The sequence below is a fragment of the Ambystoma mexicanum genome, chromosome 3p (assembly GCF_040938575.1).
Source record: "Ambystoma mexicanum isolate Mex_15411 chromosome 3p, UKY_AmexF1_1, whole genome shotgun sequence".
In the NCBI taxonomy this organism is placed as follows: domain Eukaryota; kingdom Metazoa; phylum Chordata; class Amphibia; order Caudata; family Ambystomatidae; genus Ambystoma; species Ambystoma mexicanum.
The window spans coordinates 1,151,652,625-1,151,677,102 of NC_090925.1; the positions used below are offsets into that span (position 1 = coordinate 1,151,652,625).

General features: G+C 46.5%; 1 protein-coding gene across 1 annotated transcript in view; it reads right to left on the reverse strand.

Moving 5' to 3' along the window:
- The window catches only part of C3PH5orf15 (chromosome 3p C5orf15 homolog), a 55,885-nt gene extending 44,004 nt beyond the window's left edge, over positions 1-11,881 (reverse strand). Inside the window, exon 1 of the mRNA XM_069652540.1 lies at positions 11,494-11,881. Coding sequence (XP_069508641.1) covers positions 11,494-11,593 — 100 coding nt within the window. The 5' untranslated portion in view covers positions 11,594-11,881. The remainder of the gene's footprint in view (positions 1-11,493) is intronic.
- Between the last annotated feature and the right edge of the window lie 12,597 nt (positions 11,882-24,478).

Below are 24,478 nucleotides of genomic sequence, written 5' to 3' on the forward strand. Positions count from 1 at the left end.
AAAGATCAGAAAGCAGGGCTTTCCTGCCTTCGCTTCTAGGTCACGTGATTTGTGCTGCGAGGTGCAGGGAGGGATGAAATTATAGCCCAGAACGAGAGTGGAAGACCTTGAGGAGGTGGCAGCCTGTCTGGGAGAGAGTGAAGTGTGTGAGTTAATATGACCTTGGCTTTCCCCCCAGGCCCCTGCCTGCTCGTACCAGGGGCATTGCTACATAGATAGAGATGGGTCGTTTAGTTTTGAAAATAATTGCCAATTACCCGGCTTGTGCCGGATGATGAATGCAGCATCGCCCACTGGAAGAAGGTGGACAGACAGGGCTAGGACCAATGGCATGGCATCTCCTATGGAGCAGGTTCTCAAACAGCCGCGCAGGTTTCCACTGTATGTAATGATGTCACTGATGATGCGATGTAATTTTGTCAGAAAGTTCTGCGGCAGCAGAGTTGTTTGTTAGCGCTTACTCATTTCTGTGAGGAAATAAACCTCGTTATCCTTGCGAGAGGTGTATTGGGCCTTTTTCTCTAGTGGGTTGTATTTATTCTGGTTTGAGCATAGGGGCTTTCCTACATTTGGTGGCCCCGACGTGATCCCAGCGACACCTGCGCCCACAGAGGCTTCCGGATCGCTTTTCTGAAGGTGCTGCGCACACCTACAGCAACCAGTCCCAAGCGTGCAAACCGCAGTGGTGTGCAGGAGCCATTTTCACAGAATTCCTAGCTGCTCTTTGGAGCAGGGCGCTGCTCTTTTGAGTGTGCAGGCCGTTATTGGGACCCTGTGACGGAGTACATATCTTGCGAGGGATAACAACAAGGTGTATGGGGGGGCGCGGGAGTGTGATACGTATGACTGAAGGAAGTGTGGTAAGGCCACGTGGCGAGAATGTTTTTTATTATTATTATTTTCAGTAATAAGAGGATTTTACAGAGGAAAAAACAGGAGGGTAGGGGATCTTTACGAGTGAGGGAAGATGATGGCGCCATTTCTCATATTTCTGTAACTAAGACTCTTCTTGCAAACGCACCTCGATGCCTTTGGGCTGTAATGCGCTTTACAAATACAAATAAATAAAATAATTTATTTTGTGAAGAGGAGGCAAAAAAGTAGGATCTCTATATAATTAGTGAGCTTGGTGGAAATAGTGGTTGTTTTAGCCTGTTACTTTATGTTTTAGTGTATTACAATGTTAGTGCAAGAGGTGGAGGCCAGAGGTGGGCCAGTGTTGACAATTTGTTTCAAGAGTGTGTAGTGTGATAGTGTGTGCATGCGCAGAGAGTGGGGAGGCGGAAGCATTTGTAGGGGGTTGGGGGGAGGTGGACTTGTAGTGACTTTTGTGATAAAAGTGTGTGCAGCGCATATTTGTAAAGGTTGGGGTTTTTGAGCACACAAATTCGAAGGATGGGAGGGAGGACGCAATTGGAGTACATGTATAGTGCATTACAAATGTACAGGGACAAGATAGAGAAGTATCAAACAGTGGTTGGTAGAGACGGGGGGCGGTGCCCCGCTCCTGGCCAGAGCAGGGCACCCACAATAGAGGGATACTAGACTACATGAGCACGTTTTTAGCTGCTAAGTATAAGGGTAAACAACTTCAAAAGAGAAAAGATATTGGATTTCTGGAAGATAAGAGGATATGGAGGACCTCAATGGGGGGGGGGGGGACTCAAGATACTGAAAGGGACACCCTAGATGCAATGTCCTGACAACCCAGGGGAATGAACTGTGCCCCCGCACACAGGACTTTCCCAACTTAATACTCGCCCAGCCATTGGATATACAAGCCCTGCCCACCCCAGCTACCGTCCCGCCCCTCTACATACCAACAAGGAGTACTATCCCTCCCCATGACAGTAAGGTTCAGAAGGAGTTAGAAGAAGCTTTGGAGGCTACGTGGGTAGAATTGGCTCGCGTGAGAGCGACTCAGGAGGGCAGGGGAATGAGTTGGACGAATAGAGAGCAGGATACATGTTTTGTTAGATAGTACGGCCATAAAAGGAGAAGGATGGAGGTGGTGACAAGCGAGCAAAAAGTTCAGGATACGGGACAGTGAGGTCCGACAAGGACGCAGACCGAGAGCTGAGAGAAGATGATTGGGATACTGTGGATAAGATGGAGGATAAGGGGGATTTGCAGCAGAGGCCAGCAATAATGCTTCAGTTGGAAAGTTTGAGGGGACCACGGTTAAGGAATAGGTTTGGTCAGGTGGCAGTGGAAAGGAAATAAGTGAAGTGCAGGCGGAAAGAAGGCGAACAGATACCCAGATGCTGTTACATAAAGGCCTAAGCAGAACACACTATGTGCGCTGGGTGCAAATAGATAAGAATAATCTTATCAAGCTCCTCCAGCCCCTTACTTCTGGGGCTTCAAAATGAATAAATGCCTCCGAAAAGCAGGCATTGGAGATTCCTTAGCTGTGGGGAACATGAAAAGTCTTCTTGTCGCAATAGTGGGGGACCAAGCTGGATACATGTGAATTAAGGCAGGATATCCGCGGGTAACACTAGATGACGAGGCACACAATGGTGTGCCCTTTAACAATATCAGAGCCCAAGTATGGGACGTGCTGCAACAAATGTACCCAGACACGCCAGACCTGCAGTCTATCATGCACCACACCATGGGGGACGATGAGGACCCCCCGCACAGTACATTATTAAGATTCAAGAGATGTGGCGTGCGGAGACAGGGGACGTATCAGTTCATTATTAAAAAGGGATTTATCCAAAGAAGTTCAGAAAGCGTCTGACAAAATATTGGGCATTGAAGCGAAAGGTTGGGCCTAGATTCAAGCCATAATCATACACCATTGTAAGAGAATAAAGGAGCGAGAAAAGGAAACTGCCTAGAGGCTGAAGGCTGAGGAAGTGAAACCAGTACAAAAAAAGCTAGTAAAAAAATTGCATTTAAAGAGGCGGTATAATCAAGTGCGCAAATGGCAGTGGCAGAGCATAACTCGGCACCTCCAGGAGGTAAGAAAAGCAGCATTTTGGCCAGGAGGAGGACAAAGACAGTGGAGAGGTGGACCTCAGTACCCTTAACCGGAGTGGCAGAAAGGAGGCCAGCAGCTCGGAAGGGGCGGGTTCAGAGGGAGATTTGGAGGCATGGGACCTCAGGGAGCAGATATAGATCCTCCGCAACGCTGGAGCTGTGGGGTCATTTTGCAAGGAAGTGTAGTAGCAGGCAGGGGGCGGAATGCAACCCATATAACTATTGCCCACCGCCCCAGCTCAAACCACAGAGGCCAACCTCCATGCCCTACGAGATGCATCAGGCCTACACTCAACTGCCACCACGACCCCCAGGTACACAAGTGCAACATCTGCAAGTGACAACCATTAACCCCCCAACAGAATACCATGTACGGGAGTAGCATGCCAACGACTAACGCAGTGCCGAATGGCACCACTGTACCCTACCAAGTGGGCAGCGTGGGAAACAACCCTTTCTAGGACAGCCCACAGAGAACCCATTTCAGATTAGTAATTTGTATGATACAAAGTCATGGTTCTCCTACTCATATTTATGTGCTATGCATTACATTGCTGGATTATTTGCCTTGTTTATGTTGGGGTTAGGTATCTATTGGGGATGTACTTTTATTTGGGTTTGGCATATAAAGCATGTAGAAAGAGGCAACTTAAAAGGTCCAGGCATGGCAAATACTGTGGACTTGGTCTCGATACAACAGAGGATGTGCACCATCCAGAACTCTCAAATAGTTGGTATGCAGACATAAGCTTGGTGGGGAAAAGAAGGGCAAATGGAAGTAATGTTTGTTCGTTAATACCACATGCATCAGGGGCACCCATAGTATTAATATCACAAGAATTACCAATTTCAGAGGCTCAATGCCTAGTTCATTTGCCACTGTGTAGGCTGTGAGGCACCTTCCAGGCGCAAAGTGTGCAACTAGAAGTTATGGACAATATGTGGCAAGCAAGTGGCTAGAAACATCAATGAGCTGCGCAGCAGGAGGACTGATGGGGTTTTGGAGACTAAGTGTTGGCCCGAATGAATAAAGCATGTGCACCATTCTGGCATGAACATATCGCAAAGCTGACTGGATCGAAAGAATGGAAAAGCCAGTGAAGGGCAAAATCAAGACACTTATGAATTATGTTTTTACAACGAAGGAACTGTTTTCGTAGGTGCCAACCAAAGATGCAAGAAAACATTGATCATTCCAGCCCTCAAAAAAGGCACTGTTGCATTAATGGACTACTACTGGGTGTGTAGACAGTAGGCGTTCTTGCACCTCCGCCATCATGGAGGGGTTACTGCTCACTGGCCATGTCGCACTCAGCACTTCTCATGATCCCTGAAGATCACCTCACAGTGGGACCAAAGAACTTGCTTGCCCTAACCCCAAGTCCAACAATAGAGGAGCCCACCAGAAGCCCCTTGCAGCCCCTCCCCCCCCACCCCATCTTCTGTATTTTACCTGAAAAAGGAAAGAACCAGAACCTGCAGAAAAAGACAATCGAATTACTGGTCTCAAGACTCCTCTGAACCGCTCAAAGAAATACCCAATGAATATAGACTGCTCAGCAAAGAAGAAACCTTTTACGCATGCATCTCTTCTACTGCCTGGGGTTCAGACAGCCGCAAATGCCAAGTGGCTCAAAATTGTGTGGCAGGAGGTCATACAGCCGGTAAATGACACATAACAAGGCCTCAACGCAATCAAAGTCGAGATATGTGCCATAAGATTGATGACCCTCCAGAACAGATATGTACTCTACCTGCTCACAGCGATGGACACAGGTGTTTGCCGAAAAATTGATTGGACTCCAATGGTGTGCCAAAGCATTACCTTACAGTGCAACGATGATGGTTTCAATTGGGGTATCTAATGCACCTCATGGTACAAAAGACAGTGCTGTCCAAACAGATGACCCAAACAAACCAAAGATGGTGGGCATAGAGCACGCTTGCATCCTCCACACCCCCAACTGACCCCGAGCATTGGGTGGTTCTAGCAGGTGATGGGGGAATATATCTTGTACCCCTGAGGACTATGCCCAATCTGGCCAGTTTGTGCCACGCATGTAGAGCATGGGTTCCAAAGCAGGGATCACTGCCTTACTTAGAGGCTGAAAGGTTGGAGGAGGAATGCTACCAAGGGACAAAAAAACATGGGCTTATTGGGGAATGTGTTCATGTAGAATTAACGAAAGGGGGAATGTTGGGAAAGGGACGCAATCCCCCCCCACCCCCACCAAGGTGTTTCAGAAAAAGGCAAAGACTGTGAAAGGTAGTGTAAGCGATCAGCAGGCAGGGGAGTGGGCTTAAAGGAGTCTATACAATTACACTATTGCATGCTTCGAAGATGTAGCGCCCAGGAAGGACTAGCAGCCATTTTACACATTAGCAGCCATACTGAACACAAAGTTGTCAGCACTGCAGGCTTAGGACCCAAACATGAGCAAAGGAATAGGTTGTTTCCTGCACATTAACGAGAAAGGCCAGAACTACAGACAACCCTTTGTTGTCTAAAAATGTGCCAGCCTTTGCATCCTGGGAAGAATGTGCCCTGCCAGGCCATGGGAGGATGGCCGATTATCTTTGTACAATACGATCCCACGAGAAGAGGGCATGAGCTTCAGACCTCCACCAGTCCCATCCTAAACTATAGTACCGGAATGCGCTAGTTTTAGGACCTCTGAACTCCAAGGAACCAGCCAGCCCCAAACCACTGATCCATCAAAAAGATCAGAAAGCAGGGCTTTCCTGCCTTCACTACTAGGTCACGTGATGTGTGCCGTGAGGTGCAGGGAGGGATGAAATTAGAGCCCAGAATGAGGGTGGAAGTCCTTGGGGAGGTGTGGCCTGTGTGGGAGCGAGTGAAGTGAGAGAGTTAGTAGGATCTCGACTTTCCCCCTGGTAAAAGAAGATGGACAGAAAGGGCTAGGACCAATGGCCTGGCATCCCCTATGGAGCAGGTGACATCTGTATAGGATCTCACCAACCAGGCAAGCGGGTTTCCACTGTATGCAATGATGTCACTGAGGACGCTGTGTATCCGCTGAATGTACAGCTCATGCAGATTTTGCCAGAACGTACCGTGGCAGCAGAGTTCTTTGCTGGTGCTTCCCATTTCTGTGTAGAAATATCGTATTGGGCCTTTTTCCCTACTGGATTGCATTTTTTTTGGTGTGAGCGTCTAGGAGCTTTCCTACATAGGACCGTTTTTTGTTATTCTTCCTCCCTGTTCTCCCCTCCAGTGCCCGTTTTGTCTGGTGGTGCCTTAAAACACATTTTGCTGTAGAGGTGCATTATAAATAACAATAAATAAAAAAATGCCACATAAGTAGAGTTTCTCTTGAGATAAATAAACAGGAAAACGTCAGGAACGCTAGTCCTCCCAGTTAAGGGCACACATGTATTCTAGGTTTACTCACCATTGCCCTGTCACCATGTATTTAGAGGGATGGAAATCCAGAACACAGGTTGAGAAGCATAAACAATTTCCTGCAGAAGGTACCTTTGACTCAACTAAAAGGTCAAAATCTGAAACTGCTACAAAAATGTTTTTTTTTAATTAATAAAAAAATAGGAAAATAGTTCTGGAGCAATGGGAGGTGTTCCTTGATTCAGTATGCTTGTAAACAACTCTGAAAGGCAGTTAGAAGTCTAATGGATTTGAACGAGGATGGGGGTCTGGGGGGGGGTAGTCTTAAAAATGTGTCGAAGGACTTTCAAGAGTTTGCCAAAGAATTGCACACTTGTGTATGTTACAATCCATCATGGGAAGACACGAAACAGTTCATTTTTTTCCACTGCCTTCTCCACTAACAATCTGAACCTTAACTGTGCCTATTTCACTCTGCCTTCCTCGATTCACCCAATTCATCCCCTCTTCTGAATTGCATTGTGCACTTTTTTTTTTAATTTCTAATCTAGGTGTGTGTGTGTTTTTAACATCCCATTCTGCATTGCATTTGTGTCCTCCTTCTGTAACTACTAGGCCGCCTGGTGTGTTGGGCTTGGACTATGCTGTGCAGCCACTCCTCTTACCTTCAACTATACTCTACCATACTGATGGCACTCACCATCTCGCCTATGTTCTCCAACTACTGCACTATCTCTTGCCCTCCCTCTCTCACGCAAAGTCTGGAAGGAAAAAGCACCCAAAAAATAAAAATAAATACGAATAGATTTTTTTTTTTAAATACATCCTAACTGCCAACCACGGTCTACCCATTGCAGACACTGTCAGCGCATCCTCCAGACAGGCCTTTACCCATATCCTCTTCTCTGTCCCCTCACCAGATCTTTGGACTTCTCATCTCTAATCTCTCCCTTTAACATCTTCTCCCATTAATAGTGGCACCAATTGGGAAGTCCTCTTGGCGGGCTTCTGATCATCCAGGTGTATCATTACTGTCTACCACACTAGCACAATCTTGGTTCAGGGCGCTCAACCCAACCTCCTTCTCTGACCTGCGCCTGCCATTCCTCATTAACTTCCCATTTACACCTGCCTCTCCATCGTCTACTTTCTCTGTCCCTCCCCTTTTGACTGGTGTACCTAGCCCCTATACTCCTCCAAAGGTGGAGATCTCCTCCAACTAGGCACACTTAACACTCGCTCAGCCAACAAACACTGCACTGACATCTGCCTCCTTCTTGAAGACATTGACCTCATCCTCGCTCTTAACGAGACGTGGTTCAATGGCAGCTCAGTCACTACTTTTGACCCCCTTCTCCCTGATGGCTACAAGATCATTTCCAAGCCTTGCCCTAACCGTGCTAGTGGCGGGGGGGGGGTTAGGGAGGGGTGGCCTTCATTTTGCCTGAGTGGGTACCTTCCTCCCACCCAGCATTACTCTCCCTTGGAGTGCCTGGTTTGCAAGTTAGTAATCTCTCCCCCCTCCTCTTTGACCATTGCCACCATCTACAGGCCTACAGGCTCTACCACTCAGTTCCTCTCTGAATGAGCCGATTTCTGCTCCTCTCAACCACTTCTAATCTTTGTCTCTAGGGAGAATTCATCATCCACCTGAATTCTTCTATCACGGCATCCACTCTCTTTCATGACCTCTGCACCTCGCTCTCCCTCTCCATTATCCCTTCTGGTCCAACCCACTCTGCTGGACACAGTCATCAACTCTGATCTTTCACTCTCCCCTCCCTGATCACCCCACGCTCCTGGTCAGAAGACCATACTCTCCTCTCCTCTGGGTCCATTGCCCTCACCTCCTCCAGCCCTGCCAACCTTGTTCACAAACATCTGTCCAATGAAAGCTGGTGCCTTCGCATCCACCCTCTCCCCCCAACGCAGACTCTACCTCAGACTCCGCTCTCAGCAACCTCCACCTGGCTATTCCTAACACTTTGGACATTTTTGCCCCAGTCACGAGGATCTGCCTGAAACCTAATACACAGAACATCCTGAGCACCCTTGCTTCCATCTCCCCCACCCCTCCTCCAATCCCTTGCCTCCTATGACCTCCAACCTTCCCTCTTTCTCTATCCCCTCCTTCTCCCCTGTCACACCTGATGAGGTCATCAGAGTTGTCCGCTCCATGAAGGTCTCCTCCAAACAGGTTTCCCCCTGTTCCTCTAGAACCATTAAGGACAACATTGGCTGTCTTGCACCTGCACTTGCTGACTTCTGCAACCACTCTCGCCACTGGATCCTTCCCCTCCTCCCTCAAGCACTTCCTTGTGCACCCCCTCTTGAAAAGATATTTAGCATACCCCACTTGTCCAGCCAACTACCACCCCATTTCCATCACCCCCTTCCTCAGGAAACTCCTGGTACAGCTGGCTCTCCCCCCAACTTACCTCACACACTGAACTTGTTGGCGGTCTCCACGACCATCAATCTGGATTTCTAGCATCCAGAGGCATGGAAACTGCTCTTCTGAACTGAACACCTGTGAAGAGCTGCTCGCATCGCTGGATTCCAACTCCCCTGATGTCCTTATTCTACTTGATCTCTCATCTTCCTTTGACACAGTCAACCACTCCATCCTCATAAATCAGCTCCATGATACCCTGGGTATCGTGGAGCGGGCACTGGATTGGCTGACCTTAAGTAGCCACCTATCTCAGGTTATTCTGGGCACTTTCTCCTCCCCAACCTCCATCTCCACCTGTGGTGTGCCCAGGGCTCCAATCTCTCCACCTACTCTTTAACAGTTACCTTGCTCCGCCGGCACGCCTCATTTCCACCTTCTCTCCCAACTTCCAGTGTTACGCAGATGACACACAACTCTTCTTCAAACTTCCTGCTGACCCTCTTGCCTCTTCCATCATCCCGGACTGCCCATCTGCCATTCAGTTCTGGTGCACTTCCAACGATCTCTGCCTCAATGCCAGCAAGACTGAAATCCTTCCTATTGGGACTCCTGCTCCCTCTTTCTGCCCCTCACTCAGGCCATCCTCTGTGGGCTCACCCCCTTCTCCTTCACCTGAAGCCAGAAACCTTGGGGTCATCCTAAACTCTTCTCTTCCTCCCTTACATTCAGGACATTACGAAGAAGTCCTACTTTCAACTCTTCCTTACAAAGGAATTCTCCCTTTTCTCACTTTCCCCCAGAAGTTCAATGTTACCAGAGCCCTGGTTCTCTCTAAACAAGACTACTGCAATAGACTTCTCTTGATCCTTCCCTCTTCCTCTATACATCCCCTCCAGCTAATCCAGAATAGGGCAGCAAGACTTATCCTTGGCCTCAAGCCCAGGGACTTCATCTCTGCAGCCATAAAAACTCTCCACTGGCTCCCAGTTGCTGCAAGGATCAAATTCAAATCCCTCTGCATCATCCATAAGGCTGTCTGGGGCCGGGGACGACGATATCTGCAACTTGCTCTCACTAAATACTCTCCATCTAGACCTCTACACACCTCAGCTACCAACTCTCTGTGTAACAAGCGCTTTGCAAAACAGGGGGCTGGTGGCTGATCTCAGCTGGCTCCCTCCTATCAAACAGCCTCCCCCTTCCTCTTGAGCCGGATCGTCTCCAATTCCAGAAGTTCCTCAAGACCTTCCTTTTCACCTCCTTCTTCCCTTCCGGCTCCCAACCTCCTCTGCTGATGCCAGAGTGTGGAGATTGGTAACCAGGGCCCATATGTGTCCTTCAGGGCCCTAGCCTCCCACACCCAATCACCTTCAGCCACCGCCTGCATCACTTGCCTTGGTACCCACTGGCGTATGCCACTGCAGGCTTGCACTTAACTATTGCATCTGAACTCTCCCTAGCACTTCCCACGATGGCACTTACTTCTGCTGCTCACCCATGAGCATGGGCACTCCTAACACTTACCCTCCACTTCCTCTCCCTTCTCCTCTCTGCACTTGCACGTTCTGAATGCTCACAAGGCCTAGGGGGTCCGTCTTTATCCTCCAATGTATTAAATGTTTTTTTCCAAATCCCTTGTACCCTCCCTGTTGCCCTGTGGGTGCTTTGAAACACAATTTACTTATTGTAGAAGCACCTAACAAATGCACAATAATTTTTTTTTATTTTAGTATTGAATGTACTGCTCTGAAGCAATAAAAGCAGCAGAGATTACTAACGCCAAAAGACTCACTTAAATTGGAACGAACAATCTGAGACTGCCAAAAAGCGAGAGAACACGGAGGACACACTTCGTACTAAAAGAGAGAAGAAAGCATGGTGGGGTTACGTTTTCCAAATATCTCGAAATTCATTCATAGAGAAGAGTGACTTTTTTTCCAAAGGCGTAGTTTTTTTTGGAAATACAAATTTGAAATATCACTCAGATGACAGGGGGCAACACACCTCGGAGAAACCATGTTAAATGTTTCCGGATAGTTGCATCTGTTCATTCACGCTCGAAATTAAAAGCAACATCCCGAGCAAATTAAAATAAAATAACTGTAATCTATAAGAATTTAAGTACAGGGTCTCGGACTGGTTATAAAAACATTCATCACAGGGAATAAAAAGTCTATGACGGGGATAAACAACAAATTACACATGTAAAAACAACTGCAACACCACTTAAAATACAGTAGGTTTAACTCCGTAAAAGAAAATCGTGGCATATGCATGTGACTCACAGGAAGGCAAATGCTACTCAGGAATGAAAATCAACGCGAGACTTCGATTAAAGGTCCTCGTTTTCTGTATCCATGTTAATGCGAATATTATCCCCGAATTTTTTTAATCAGGGATATTTGATAGCTTTTGTCAAAACAGCCATCCAAATAAGATGAGACGAGGAATACATTAATAAAGCAAATATGTACGTTTGATGGGACTAGACTCGTGACTAACAGCACAATTTCAACTTTGATGCGGGTTGCGAGGAGGCTATGTGACTGTGTCAGTCTCAGACTGGGTGACATATGAACCGGGCAAGTGAAACCCGGCAGCGGAACCAGGAAACCAGCGAGCGACCGTTCCTACCTCGAAACAGGCGCCATCCCTCCCTCCTCGGGACAACTACCCAACCAACATCCCTTGCCCTCTCCCGCTGCTCTCATCAACCACGCAGGCAGCTTAACTCTTAAAAACTCACCCTTGAGCGCGGTGCACGCCGGGAAGACCACCAGTGCCATTAAGCAGAGTACAGCGTGACGGCGTCTCATCCCGCGGTGAGTCTCGGCTCTCTCTTCCATCCTGCAGGCAGCCGTGTACTGCGTCACTGACACCCTCCGCTACTGCTGCAGCTAGTTCCTGGCTGGCACTCTAGGTTGCCGACGGCTGTGTGACGTGTCGGCTCCTATGTCTCGGAACACTCCCTCGGTGTGGGCGTGTGCGCCTTCTTGGCAATGGTATACGAGGACGCCTCCCCCCCTCAGTGTGTCGTCAGAAGACCTGTGGAGAAGAATGCGAGGACGGCACCCGGTTGTAAACAGTAAACATAGTCTCCGCTCCCGGGATAATCCCTTTACTTCAGTACCATTGCTGCAATCCTTTCACCTTTGTCCCCGGAGAAGCCCAATGTTTGTTTAAAACTGAAGTGAGAGACTGTGCGCACGTATCCTGGTTACATGACTGACGTATCTGCTGATTCATAGGTTCGATGAAGATTAAAAAAAAAGGGCTTTCTCTCTGGCAATCCGTGTTTGACCTCACACAGTAGGACAAGAAGATTACTTTGGGTGGTTCGCAAGCGAACTCTTGTTGAGTGGGAAATAGAAGCACGCTGTTGCGTTCGAAACGTTTAAAAGAGTGGTCGTTAAAACCATTTTAAAATGTCTAACCAACCACACCTACATATCTTTTGAACCTATTAAATCTGCAAGAAGGGTGCGGTCAAATGTTGTAGAATGTGATTCCATTTAAAACAATCTGGAGAACTGTGGTATGTAAATGAAATGAGTTACTGACGAGTAAGGAAACACTGGATTTTGTCAGCTCTTTCTTGTAACTGCTGGACCCATATGCATGCACATGCCATAGCCACCCTGCACAGTGAGTGAGACCACAACAGTTTGCAAGTGTTGGCAATAAAAGGCCGTAGGATTTTATTGTTACAGATATGGTTATGGAAACAATAATCACATATCCATATGATATCTTACTTTTGGGCACCGGGTCCAGAGGTAGGCCCCTCTGGCCCGTGCCGCCACACACGGGCAGGTTATCGGCTACCCATTTTCCCCCAAAAGTGATTATCTGCAGCCCCTGGTAGCTAAAATTGAGATTTCTCAGAAGAAATGTTCCATGCCTGGTCCTGACAGGTGTGTGCCATCCTTGAGAGATCTCCTAATGTGATTGTGATGGCTGGGTGTTTTATGAACCCTATGCCCCTTGAGTTTTCTTCTGGAAATGTCTATAGACTTATAACAAGTGGCCCCCAACCATTTTCATCTGGGCAGGAAGGCTGAGAAATAGATTTCAGTATCTCTCCAGTTATGGGAGATGCCTGCTAGTGAGGCTCACATTTCCTTGAGTAAGCTTCTTCTTCCTGTGGATACCAGGTCGTGGCCACCTAAATGTATTATCAAGAATTCAGAGGGTCCCTGTAGGCGACCAGGTCAGCTAACTTGTGTATGTCTGCCCAAAGGAGGCCTCTAACCCCACCAGGATGCAATGGTATTCTTAAATGGTGGGCCCTCCTTGGTTTCTTCTGCCCAGCGCTCTGTCCTGAAAACAAACGAGTGGCTGAGTATCCATGCTGACCGGAGGGGGTTGGTCCAATTGGCTGGAGGTTCTGGTGGGAGAAAAAAGGGGGTGGGGGAGCTATATAAGTTCCGGTCTCATGTATCTTTTGTAACAGTCTGACTTTCATCCCCCTATGTTTTTTTACCTGTTGGGGAATGAGTCCCCCTTGCCATGCTGAGGTTGCGGCCCCGATTCTAAACAAGTGGGTCCTGAATTCCTTGGGATCCCATCCTGCTTTGCTGATGGCTTTTGACAGAACTTCTTTGATTTGATAGCGGTTTAATGCCGAGGCATCCCTGTGAATTAGGAACCTCCCTCCTACGTTTGGCCTCTGTGCATAGTATAGGTTGGTGATGCACACTGGGCAATTTGTTGCATCGTCAATGCAGCAAATGTTGATGGTTCTTCTGACCCCCGTTTTGGACTGTTGTATACCTATGGTGACACTGTCCTGTCTAACCCTGGTTTCCATTATGCCTAGCCCATTGCTGGCTTTGGTGGTGGAGGCGATGAGCTCTCCAATGCGTAAAGCCCCAAAATATGCCAAGGAGAAGGCTGTTCTAAATAACAGGCCCTCATATGGTTGGTGGCATATGTTTTCCAGTTGGCTCGTTATTTTTACTAACTTGTCAAAATCAAGGGGGTGGCGGGTGTCTACCTGGGGTCCCTCTATTTTGCCCCAGCCCTTCATGGCATACGTGATAAGTTTGCTCTGGGTGGGGTCTGTGTCCCCCCGGAGTGTGGAGTAGTAGGATATTGCCACTAGGTGTCTTCTTGCTCAATCCCTTTTGTACCCTTGTCATGTGCCCATTTTAAAAACATTTCTATCTCTTTTACTGTTATTCTACGTGGTTTAAACCTGTTCTAAGTGCATTTTGTAAGCACTTACTGTATTGTGCTGTGGTAGTGCTGGCCAGCGCTTTCTCTGCCATTTCTGTAAAGAACCCCGTACAAGGGTTTGTGATCTCTGCGAGCAGAGTGTAGTGAGCACCCGTTTTTGAGGTGCCTGATTTTTCTTGTACATCCCGGCCTTGGCTCTCTGGCGGCGGCGTTGATGTACTTTCTTTTACTTCCCCATTATTTCCCAGCAGTCCGCTGGTATTAACGTCATCATTTCTTGGGCGTGCGGTGCTAGCTCCCGGAATCTTGTCCACTGAAAGCGAGATAAAGCATCTGCAATGTTATTATCCGTTCCGATGATGTGTTTGGCTTTTACCACAATGTTCTGTTGTAGCAAGTTCGTGGTAATGGCTCTTAGGACTTTTAGTACCAGCCTGCATTTGGTGGTCCTTCTGTTTATGATGCCTACCACTGCTATGTTGTCAAACCAAACCAAGACTTCTGTGTTAGCTAGCTGCCTGCCTCAGATATGTATTGTTAGCCAGATGGGAAATATTTCTAAAAGTGTGATGTTTTTTGTCCATCCTGCCGACTGCCATGTTTTTGGCCATTGCCCAGCTACCCATTTTGTGCTCAGGATGGCTCCAAAACCTTTGCTGCTGGCTGCGTCTGTGAAGAGGGTTCTTTTGGCCCATGCATTCATTGTTGTGCGCCACAGGATGCTCCCATTAAAATTTTTCAGGAAGTTCTCCCAGATTACTAGGTCCTCTTTCACTTCTTTGCCCAGCCGGATATGTTGATGGGGTTTGGTGCAGGATTTGGTTTTAAACTTGAGACTCCTAGAGAAAACTTTGCCTTGTGGGATGATTCTGGCTGCATAGTTGGGGCTGCCTGCCAGTGATTGCAATTCTTTTACTGTGCCCTTGTCTTTTGTGCTTAAAGTTTGGATTTTTTCCAGGAGTTTCGCTATTTTTGTGCTGGGGATTCTGCAAATAGCCTTGGCTGAGTCTCTCTCAATGCCCAGGAAGGTTATGTTGGTGGATGGCTTGGTTGTATTTTCCCTGGCTAGGGGGATGCCCCATCTGGTGGCCATCTGTTCCAGCTCTGCTAATGCTAGTTTACATTCTCCTGACTCTGCAGGCCCCATGACCATGAAATCATCTAGGTACTGTACTATTTTTGCCCTGGGGCTTTGCCTCTGAAAAGCCCATTGAAAAAAGGAGCTGAACTGTTCAAATAGAGCGCAGGGGACTGCGCATCCCATGAGTAGTGTCAGGATCACCCCTAGACAGCAAGCAGTGCATACGCCAAGGAAACATCCCATGTCCATTAATAAACCTGGAAACGCTCGTTCGAGCATTCCGCAACGTGCACTGCCTTATTTTCGCTTTCATTGCCCCAGAACACACGCTGCCAGGTTACCATGGCGACTATGGCGTCCTCTCAACATGCGCAACACTATCGCGCCTCGGAGAGGAGGAGCCAAGCGAGGTCACGTCCACCCATTATAACGCTTCTGGGTGGCCGCACTCGCTGCTTCTGATTTTGATTGAATCATAGCTAGCGCTATTGCTCTGTTTCGTGTTTACTGTTTATTGATCCTTCTTGATCGTACCCTATCCTGCCTTGTTGTTGACTCCCCTGATACCGACCACGGCTTGTGTTCTTTGACCTGCTCTTGCCTCCTGATTGCCAAACCATGCATTTCCCGCACGCTGCTGACCCCAGAACGTTCATTGACCCGCTTTTGCCTCCTGATTCCAAACACTGTGTTGCCCGCACGCTGCTGACTCTGGAACGTTTTTTGACCATTCTACTGTTGAAAGGGGCCCCTGACGTCTATGGAAACAAGGCGAGTCACCACACACGATAGAGATGCCAGACACAAGGTTGTATTCCCAAAGCTAGGGTTTTATTGCAAAGCAAAAGTCTCAGTTGGCCAACTCGGTCTCACGCCCCGCGACGTGTATCTCTAGACCTCGAGGGACACGAGATAGTGAATTACGTACATCAGTTGCATATATACAAAATGCATATCAAACAATCAGCTATGACATGTTTAACACCCCCCCTTTATTGGGTTTCTTTGAACTTGGTGTGATGATGGACATCTCCGACACTATGACACCTTCAAACATCTATTCTAGTAACAATTTGCAATTTGTGAGTGCAAAGGCATCTTTCGGTTATTGAATAGCGCACGGCGCTTCTGTTCTTGGAAGCGAACTACATACGGGGGGGGAGTTGCATTCCGGACCTTGCTATCTATCAGGTGCTATTCGCGGGCCGTAAGAAAAGCATAATTCAAGCCTTTAGCGGTATTATTCTAACATATTCTACCATATAACGAGACTGGCTGGCAGCTGTGAAATGATTAAATGCCCTGCAGCTCTGCTTCAAGGCTACATTCAGGAGGGAGCCGGGCATTCTTCCTGGTGCTGCCTACGTTTGTTTTTCAGCAAACTCTTGTTATCCTCACGGCCCTGCGGCCTTGTCCTTTTCACATACAGACAACAATGTTCCACAGTCGAGCAGTGTAAGCAGAAAATATATTGCGAAGCAATAGGAACAGAAAGCAATGAGCAATGGTTAGAAAACAAAATGGTGATTCTTGTTACATCAAAATGGCCGTTCATTGGCAAACTCGAAAACCTATATTCTGTCATATCGTGCATGAGACGGTTGGCCCACGGCCACCAAAATGCGTTTGCTGTCTCAAAGTAGAGGTATCCGTATTTCTAGACAGACAAACCCTCCTTTGGCTGTATGCCAAACGTCTCATCTATTTATGGAAACCTCCTCTAGTGATGATGAATCTGAAGTACTTATGTCCGAGTCTTGCATGCTATCGTGGACATCATTGTCTTCATCAATATCTATTGCCATCAACTCTTTTTACTGCTCTCATCTCATTTGGGTCTGGGCTAGTTAGATCATGAGGTTGTTTTTTCTTTGTTATCATATGCATGCATCCTTCCGTACATCCCTCAGTTACCTCAGCGCAAACTATGGGTAAACAATGTATACAACAACAGCACGTTAGGAATATTCCGAACACCACTACTAATATTGAGATCAACTTCCATCCCCAAGATCGTAGTATTCCCCAAAACCAAGATCCTATTCCCCAGCTCCCTTCTCCAGTAGGGAGTTCAGAGCTTAGAACATGCATTTTCTTTATTGCTTCAAAGATCGTGGGGGAATAGTTATCGACATAAACTCAACATGCTGATCCCACTATTTTGCAAATTCCCCCACGGTCAACCAGGATTACATCGAGAGCCATTCTGTTTTGCAGCGTCATTAACCTTATTCCTATTTCTTCCAACGTCATGTTAAATAATATATCTGTTGTTGTGTTTATTGTATTCTTTAGGATTCTGGTCAGTTGCCTTATATTCTAGGAGTTCTCCATCTGTCCTAAGAATGGAATAAATGATTTCGCTACACCAGTTGCTATTAAAACACCTTTGTCAGTCCTTCTGACTCTAGTTCTGGATAATCTGGCCATGGCTGCTGTTTCTAAGAGGAATACTCCTGGGAACAGTAGCCCTAGGTAACATCTACCTCCCCAGTTTCTGGACAACCAAGGGTATGCTTTCTCTCCACATATAAAATAAACTGGATCACCTACGTATACTGGTTCTATTTCCCATTTTAGTACCACTGTATTCATACAACCAGTATATGTTCCGACTGTAAAAGAGCCTTTCTTTTTTAGACAAAAAGGGACAGTTCTTGGGCTATAATCCACCGTGTAAGATGGGGGAATTGCATCTGTGTCCCCTTCTGTTCTTACACGAAACGTCATTACAGATGTTTTTTCTGGTGGGGACAATCTATCTCGTCTATTTTGTCGTGTTATCTTTCATGTACGTTTCCTCGTGGGCTCTGGGGTTACTTGTGCTTTTTGGAAAATAGAACAACCCACAGGCTTCATTATTATCTCCTCAAACTCATTCATGTTGGTTCTGTCTAATTGACCCGTATTACTCTCATTCCATTTCCCATAGAACATTGCACCTAAAGATGCACTACATGCAGAACTTAATGGTAATGGCTGCACATACCACCCTATTCCTTTTCCGGCATGCTGTGGTAAATGGGCACATACCCAGCAGTTTGTTTTCTTCAGGATTGCATGTGTCATGTTCATTATCAGCAGTAAGGTGTTATTTCCAAAACCTTCCCTGTGTTTTTCTTCCATTGGGGGTAGGGTATAAGTGATCACCTGAACCGGGCTTTCAGTAGTGGATATATTAATTATTGGTAAAAACATTTCTAGTGGGTGTATTGTTTCTACCCACCATAATAGTAGGGCTGTCGATATTGGTGCTACCACGCTCATGAAGCACATTATTATCGTTAGTACCAGCATACCATTTTTTTTACCATGCGTTGCTTATCTTCTTTATAACTGACTCATTCTCAGCGGTGATGGTGTAGGAGGAAGCTGGAACCTGTCCCGGCATGTTTCTCATCGTCCTTCTTCTTTTTGATCACAGTTTGTTGTGGATATCTTTCATTGTCGCGCTTGCTTTGATGTTAATAAGTTCAATGGAATTGTCACAGTTCAGTTTTGCCTGTCCTTTTTTAGCCTGGATTCGATTATTTGTTTTTAGGCGAGATCACTTGTCCCTTCTTATACTGCTCAGAGGACCTTTGATCAGTTATCGCCACAGTATCATGTGCGCCCAGCTTGTCCGCTCTGGTTCCGGACACGTACTTTTTATGATCGCACCGAGGAGCCGCGAGTCTTGAATTGTCCGACTTGCACAATTCTCACGCTTCTCTCCTCTACACCTCTGGTTCCTTCTCCGTCCATGAGCTGAACCAGAGGTTGACATAAACACCAAAGAGACTGCGGATCACTTTGTCTCCCGAGGCCGCAGGTTGTATCGCCTTGCTCCTGGTATCCTATGATCCGTGAACAGTGCCAGTGCACTTCCAGATTCCGGCTTGAAGTCAGCCTGTGGCGCTACTCCAGGTGCTGGTGTGTGCCGCGCCAATGATGCAGATCCGTTCTTTGGCGTGCTGGCAAGTGCTGGTGGGCGCTAAAGGGGTACACGATTTGGTTTTGCTGGTATCTGCAAGGCAGATTTCGCATCGGTCCGCAGTGATGTCGATTTTGCTGGGCAACGTTGGGGCACTCTTTGCCCTTCCCCCTCTTTGGCAATCGTCTCAGGCTTTGTTTCGAGTTTCACTTCTCGTTTTGGCAGATTAGGTGGCTGCTTACTGGCAACAGTTTCTTTCGTTTCTGGGACCGCTGTCTCTTTTCGGTCATCAGTGTCAGGCAAGTCTTTCAGTGCAGTTGGAATCTTCTTGGCATGGGTGGCATGGATCCACGACTTCCTTCCATCCACCCGTATTGCCGTCTGCGTCGCCAAAAGTACTTGATGGGGCCCGCGCCACCTGGGTGCTAATGATGACTTTCTTTCAAAGTTTTTTAGCAGCACCCAGTCTCCTGGCTCCAGCGCGTGCCCCGTACCGGTGTATCTCACTGGTAATGCCTCCTGCACCTGCTGATGAATCAAACGCAATTTCTGCATTAAAAGGCCACAATAGGTACTAAGCACAGGATGTTCTACTCACTAAGTCGTTTTGGCTGAGGTGCGCACCAAACATTTGCCGGCCTCCCCATTACGATTTCATACGGGGAGAGCCCAGTTTTAGCCCGTACAGACGTACGCATGCATAATGCTATTGGTAATGCATCCACCCAACTCAACTTGCTTCCTGCACAAATCTTACTAATATTTGATTTAAGAATCCCGTTGTGCCTCTCCACAAGACCGGCAGAACTCAGATGCCTTGAACTATGGAATCTCTTATCAATCTGGAGACCAGCACATATCTGTAATACCACTGCACCCACAAAATGCAGTCCATTATCAGACCATAGGACTCGGGGCAAGCCAAATCTGGAAAAGTACTCCTTCAACATTACTTTTGCCGTACTCATTGCTGTGCAATCTTTCAAAGGATATGCCTCCACCCACTTACTGAATGCACAGATCACCACCAAGACGTATTTCAAGTTTTGGCACCTCTCCATCTCTATGAAATCAAAATGAACTACCTCAAACGGCATGGAGGGCGGGCCAAAACTGCCTGTTGGAGTCACTGTTCCCTTTCCTACATTGTGTTGTAAACACCTGATACAGTTCTGCACCAACCTCTCTGCATTCTTTTTTATGTTTACATTCTGCCATACTGTAGAAAGGTGCTCTTTTAGTTTCTTGGCACAGATGTGCATAGGGCTGTGGGCCATTGTGACCACTGCAGTCACATACGAATTTGGCAACATCCAGTTTCTAGTTCCCTTGTCCACCCAACAAACCTCCAGATCCAACTCAGCAGATCCCTCTGCCCACCCCTGTATTTCATCGGCCGCAGCCTCGGCCTGCATTTCTTTGAAAGTGGCAACTCCATCTTCTATCATTCAGGGTACTTCCTCTGTTTGAAAAGTCATCATCTTGGTATTCAAATCAGTGGCAGTTTGTTTCGCAATTCTGTCTGCAAACGCGTTTCTCTCTCCTACTTTGCATGTTATTTTTTATGTGCCTCGCATTTCACTATTGCTGGGCCCTTTGGAAACATGAGTGCAGACAGCAATCGTACAATCAAAGGGCCATGTTGAATTCTGGCACCATGTGATGTCAGAAACCCTCTCTCAGCCCAGAGTCGACCAAAGTTATGAACCACTCCAAAAGCATACTGACTATCAGTATATATATTCACATTCAAATTTTCAGAAATCTCGCAGGCTCTGGTCAATGCTATTATTTCCGCGGCTTGTGCTGAATTATAGGGGATTCTTTTACTTTCTACAACACTCTCTAGGGTAGTGATAGCGTATGCGGCAGTTGTCGTGCCATCTGGTAATTTAAAACATGAGCCGTCACAAAATAACTCTCCATCCGGCTCTTTCTGTGGAATATCACTTAAATGAATTCTTCCCTTGGTTTCTTCCTCAGTGACCATTAAGCAAACGTGGGGGGGTGATTCATTCTTCCCAATTTCTTTTAAGGTCAGTGGCATTAATTCTGCAGGATTCAAAGCGCTACACCTCATAATGTGGATATGGGGCGCGAACAAGATAATCTCATATCTTGTCAATCTAGCAGAGGTTGAGGTGTTGCGTCTGTGTCCTATTTAATAGAACGTCTATGGCATGTGGCACCATCAGAATTAAAGTGTGCCCCAATACCATCCCTTCCGTTTGTTTCACTGACGCAGCAGCCGCCGTGACAGATCGCAAACATCGTGGTAGTGCGTGCGCTACAGGGTCCAGCGCAGAAGAAAAATAGCCGCACGGCCTATTTCTTCCACCTTGTTCCTGTGTCAAAACCGCCAATGCACATCCTTCACTTTCACACACAAATAGTCTAAACATTTTCTCCTAGTTCGGCGTACCCAAAACCGGAGCCGAGCATAATGCAGTTTTCAATCCATCAAATGCTTTCTGACATTCCTCATCCCACTGCAAAGGCATAACCGCATCTTTTCTAGTTAAATTCACTAATGGTTTCACAATTAACGCAAAATTACCAATCCATTGTCGGCAATATGAAGCCATGCCTATTATGGCTCTAACTCCTTTTTGTGTCTTTGGAATAGGCATACAAGAAATACTTTCTATGCGTTCTGGCCTTAGTCTTCTCCCTCCTTTCGAAAGTAGGTAGCCCAAATAAGCCACCTCCTTTCGATTATACTGACATTTCTTCAAACTAGCTTTATGGCCATGTGCCGCTAGATGTGACAGTAGTAATGCAGTGCTTTCTTTACAAATCTCCTCTGTGTCTGCAGCTAGCAATAGATCGTCTATGTATTGCAAAAGTACACAACCCATGGGTAATTCCAGCATGTCTAGCTGTTCTTTTAATGCTCTACTGTAAATACTTGGACTTTCCGTGTAACCTTGCAGAATCCGCGTAAATGTAAATGATCGTCCTCCTAATGTGAACGCGAACAAATAAATACTGTCCTTCTCCACTGGAATACTAAAGAATGCGTTTTTCAAATCTACTACACTAAAATATTCTGCTGAAACAGGTATCATTGTCAATATTGTAGTGACGTCTGGCACTAGAGGAAATTGCGGATCTACTACCTTATTCAATGCGCGTAGATCAATTATGAAACGGTATGGTACCTCATTACCTCCTTTTTTATAAACCGGAAAATCGGGCTGTTGCATGTACTGCCTGTGATTTCCTCGATTACCCCTAATTTCATCAGTAATAATACTCTTCAATTCTCACCTTCAACTGAAATTTTGTATTGGGGTATTCGTGGTAGGGTAACACCTTTTTTCAAAATAATCTTTACTGGCTCTATCTTTAAACATCCCACATCATTGTCATGCATTGTCCATATACAGGTTGGTACTTTACTTAGTTCCCCTGGTAACGCTTCAGACATGAATTCTGACACAAGGGCATCGTGTGGCCATATCGTTAGAAACACTCCGTCTGCCGTGCAATGTATAACAGAACCTAGTTTTTTAACAAGTTTAATCCCAACAAATTTTCTCCACAATTTTCTGTTAGAAGGAAAGGACAATGTTCAGTAAATGGTCCTATGGTAACTGGGACTGGTTTGGACACTGGGTTTATGACTGGTGTACCTGCGAACCCTACGGAAATATTCTTTTGCCCTGACAGTGGTATATCCGGAACCAAGTGATGGTCTATTGAACACTTCTGTGCTCCTGTTATCTGCAAGAAAGCGGTGCTCCTCATTCCCGACTCTCATTTCTACGTAGGGTCCTCTCTGATTCACGGGAATAGACGCTGGTTCCGACCCCTGTCCTGGGCTGTCCTATTGGGGAAATAACACATCGTCTAATGTGCAATCATTACTATTAGTGTAATACGTGTTTGGCTGTGTATCGAAAACATTTCCACTCTTCCCTCTATTTCCCCCACTCTGATTTCCATATTGTTGATTTTGCCGTCCCTGACTCTGGTTTGGGGCATTTTGGTTTTGGCCTTGGTTTTGATTACCTCCGTTATTATGATGCTGCTGCATACTATTCCTATTTGGTCCATTCGCTCCTGGGTGTCCTCTATGCTGTCTCCTCTGACCAGACCCATTTCTATTCTGTAGATGTGGACATTGCGCTCGCCAATGTCCTTCCTCTTTACAATATGCACACTGATTCGGTCCCACTGTTCCCCCATGCATATTCAAACTACTCCTTCCTTGTGTGTTCCCTCGCCCTCTATTATGTCCTACTACTTGTTGCATTAATACTCGTGTCTTTAGATTTACCCTATCCCTCTCTTCTTTTTCTTTTCCTGCAGTCACTTTGCGCTCATAATATTGGGCCATATGCAGTACTTCGCCCAACGTTTTTGCTTGCCATGCACTCTCTGATGTCATTATTAGATCCTGAATTGGAAGTTTTAACCCCCTCACATATTTGTCAACAAATAACCTCTTTCCTGTTTCTGAATCCACATCCTGCCCACTGAAGTCTGTGAATACTTCTTCAAATCTATTAAAATAATCTGTAGCCAACTCATCTTTGCCTTGTACACATGCAGTCAATTTGTCCCATTGGATTCTTTTCTCTGGGACAATTGTTTTTAACTTCTGTACTATACGTGCTGGTAACGCCGCCAGGTTCGCTCCTGGTGTCCCTCCAACCGCTTTATTTCTATCTTCTATTATCAAGTCCGCCCATGTGGCGCCAAAGGCCGTTGTGTCATCTACCTTCCTTATTTGTTTCCATATGTCTGCTGGCAGGATCACCGGGAATATTAGGTCTATATCACCCATGGTAAGCACGGATTATTGTAGGCAGGACTCCTTGTAAAACCCTGCAGGATTCTTTCTTATATCAGGAATCGTCTGCTTTATGTTGTTCACCTCCTGTCTGGAAAAGGGGACATGCACATATTGGGCGGTGTAATGGGCTGGTGTCACATGCGCCGCTGCACTGCCCACTGCGGGAACCTCCACTTTTGGCACAAAGGTAGGTGGGACCTCTCTCATAGGAAATGCCCCACTTACTGTCCCTCCCCCTTCTCTTAGGGGTAATAATATTCCCAGATCTAGCGATGGGGCTGTTTCTCCTGTCCCTCGCTCTAGTGCTCTTCTATATACTGCCATTATTTCGGGCGGGCTGGCCTTATCGTTTTTTATATCTTTATCTAATAAATGTTCAACCATTGACTGTAACGCTTTTCTTTTCATAGGCATGGAATATTCATCTCGTGTATCTCCATTGTAGGAATACTAGGATCTGACATCCATTTAAACGCTTCTCGCATACATACTTTTAACTTGTCGCCCCTTTGTACTGACGACATCGAATGTCGTTGTTGTATATATGTCTCTACAGTTTCCTTCCTATTTCTCCCGATATCTCTGCTCCTGTACCCAGGTGCAGTAAACATTTCGGCATAATCATTATCTAATTCATCTTTAAGCTCAAAAAGTCTATACACATGTTCTCTCACTTCTTCATCCCTCTCCCTACAGCGTGCTAATACATTCAAATCTAACAATCGCTGCAGTGGTAATTTCCCAATTAGCTGTTTCCA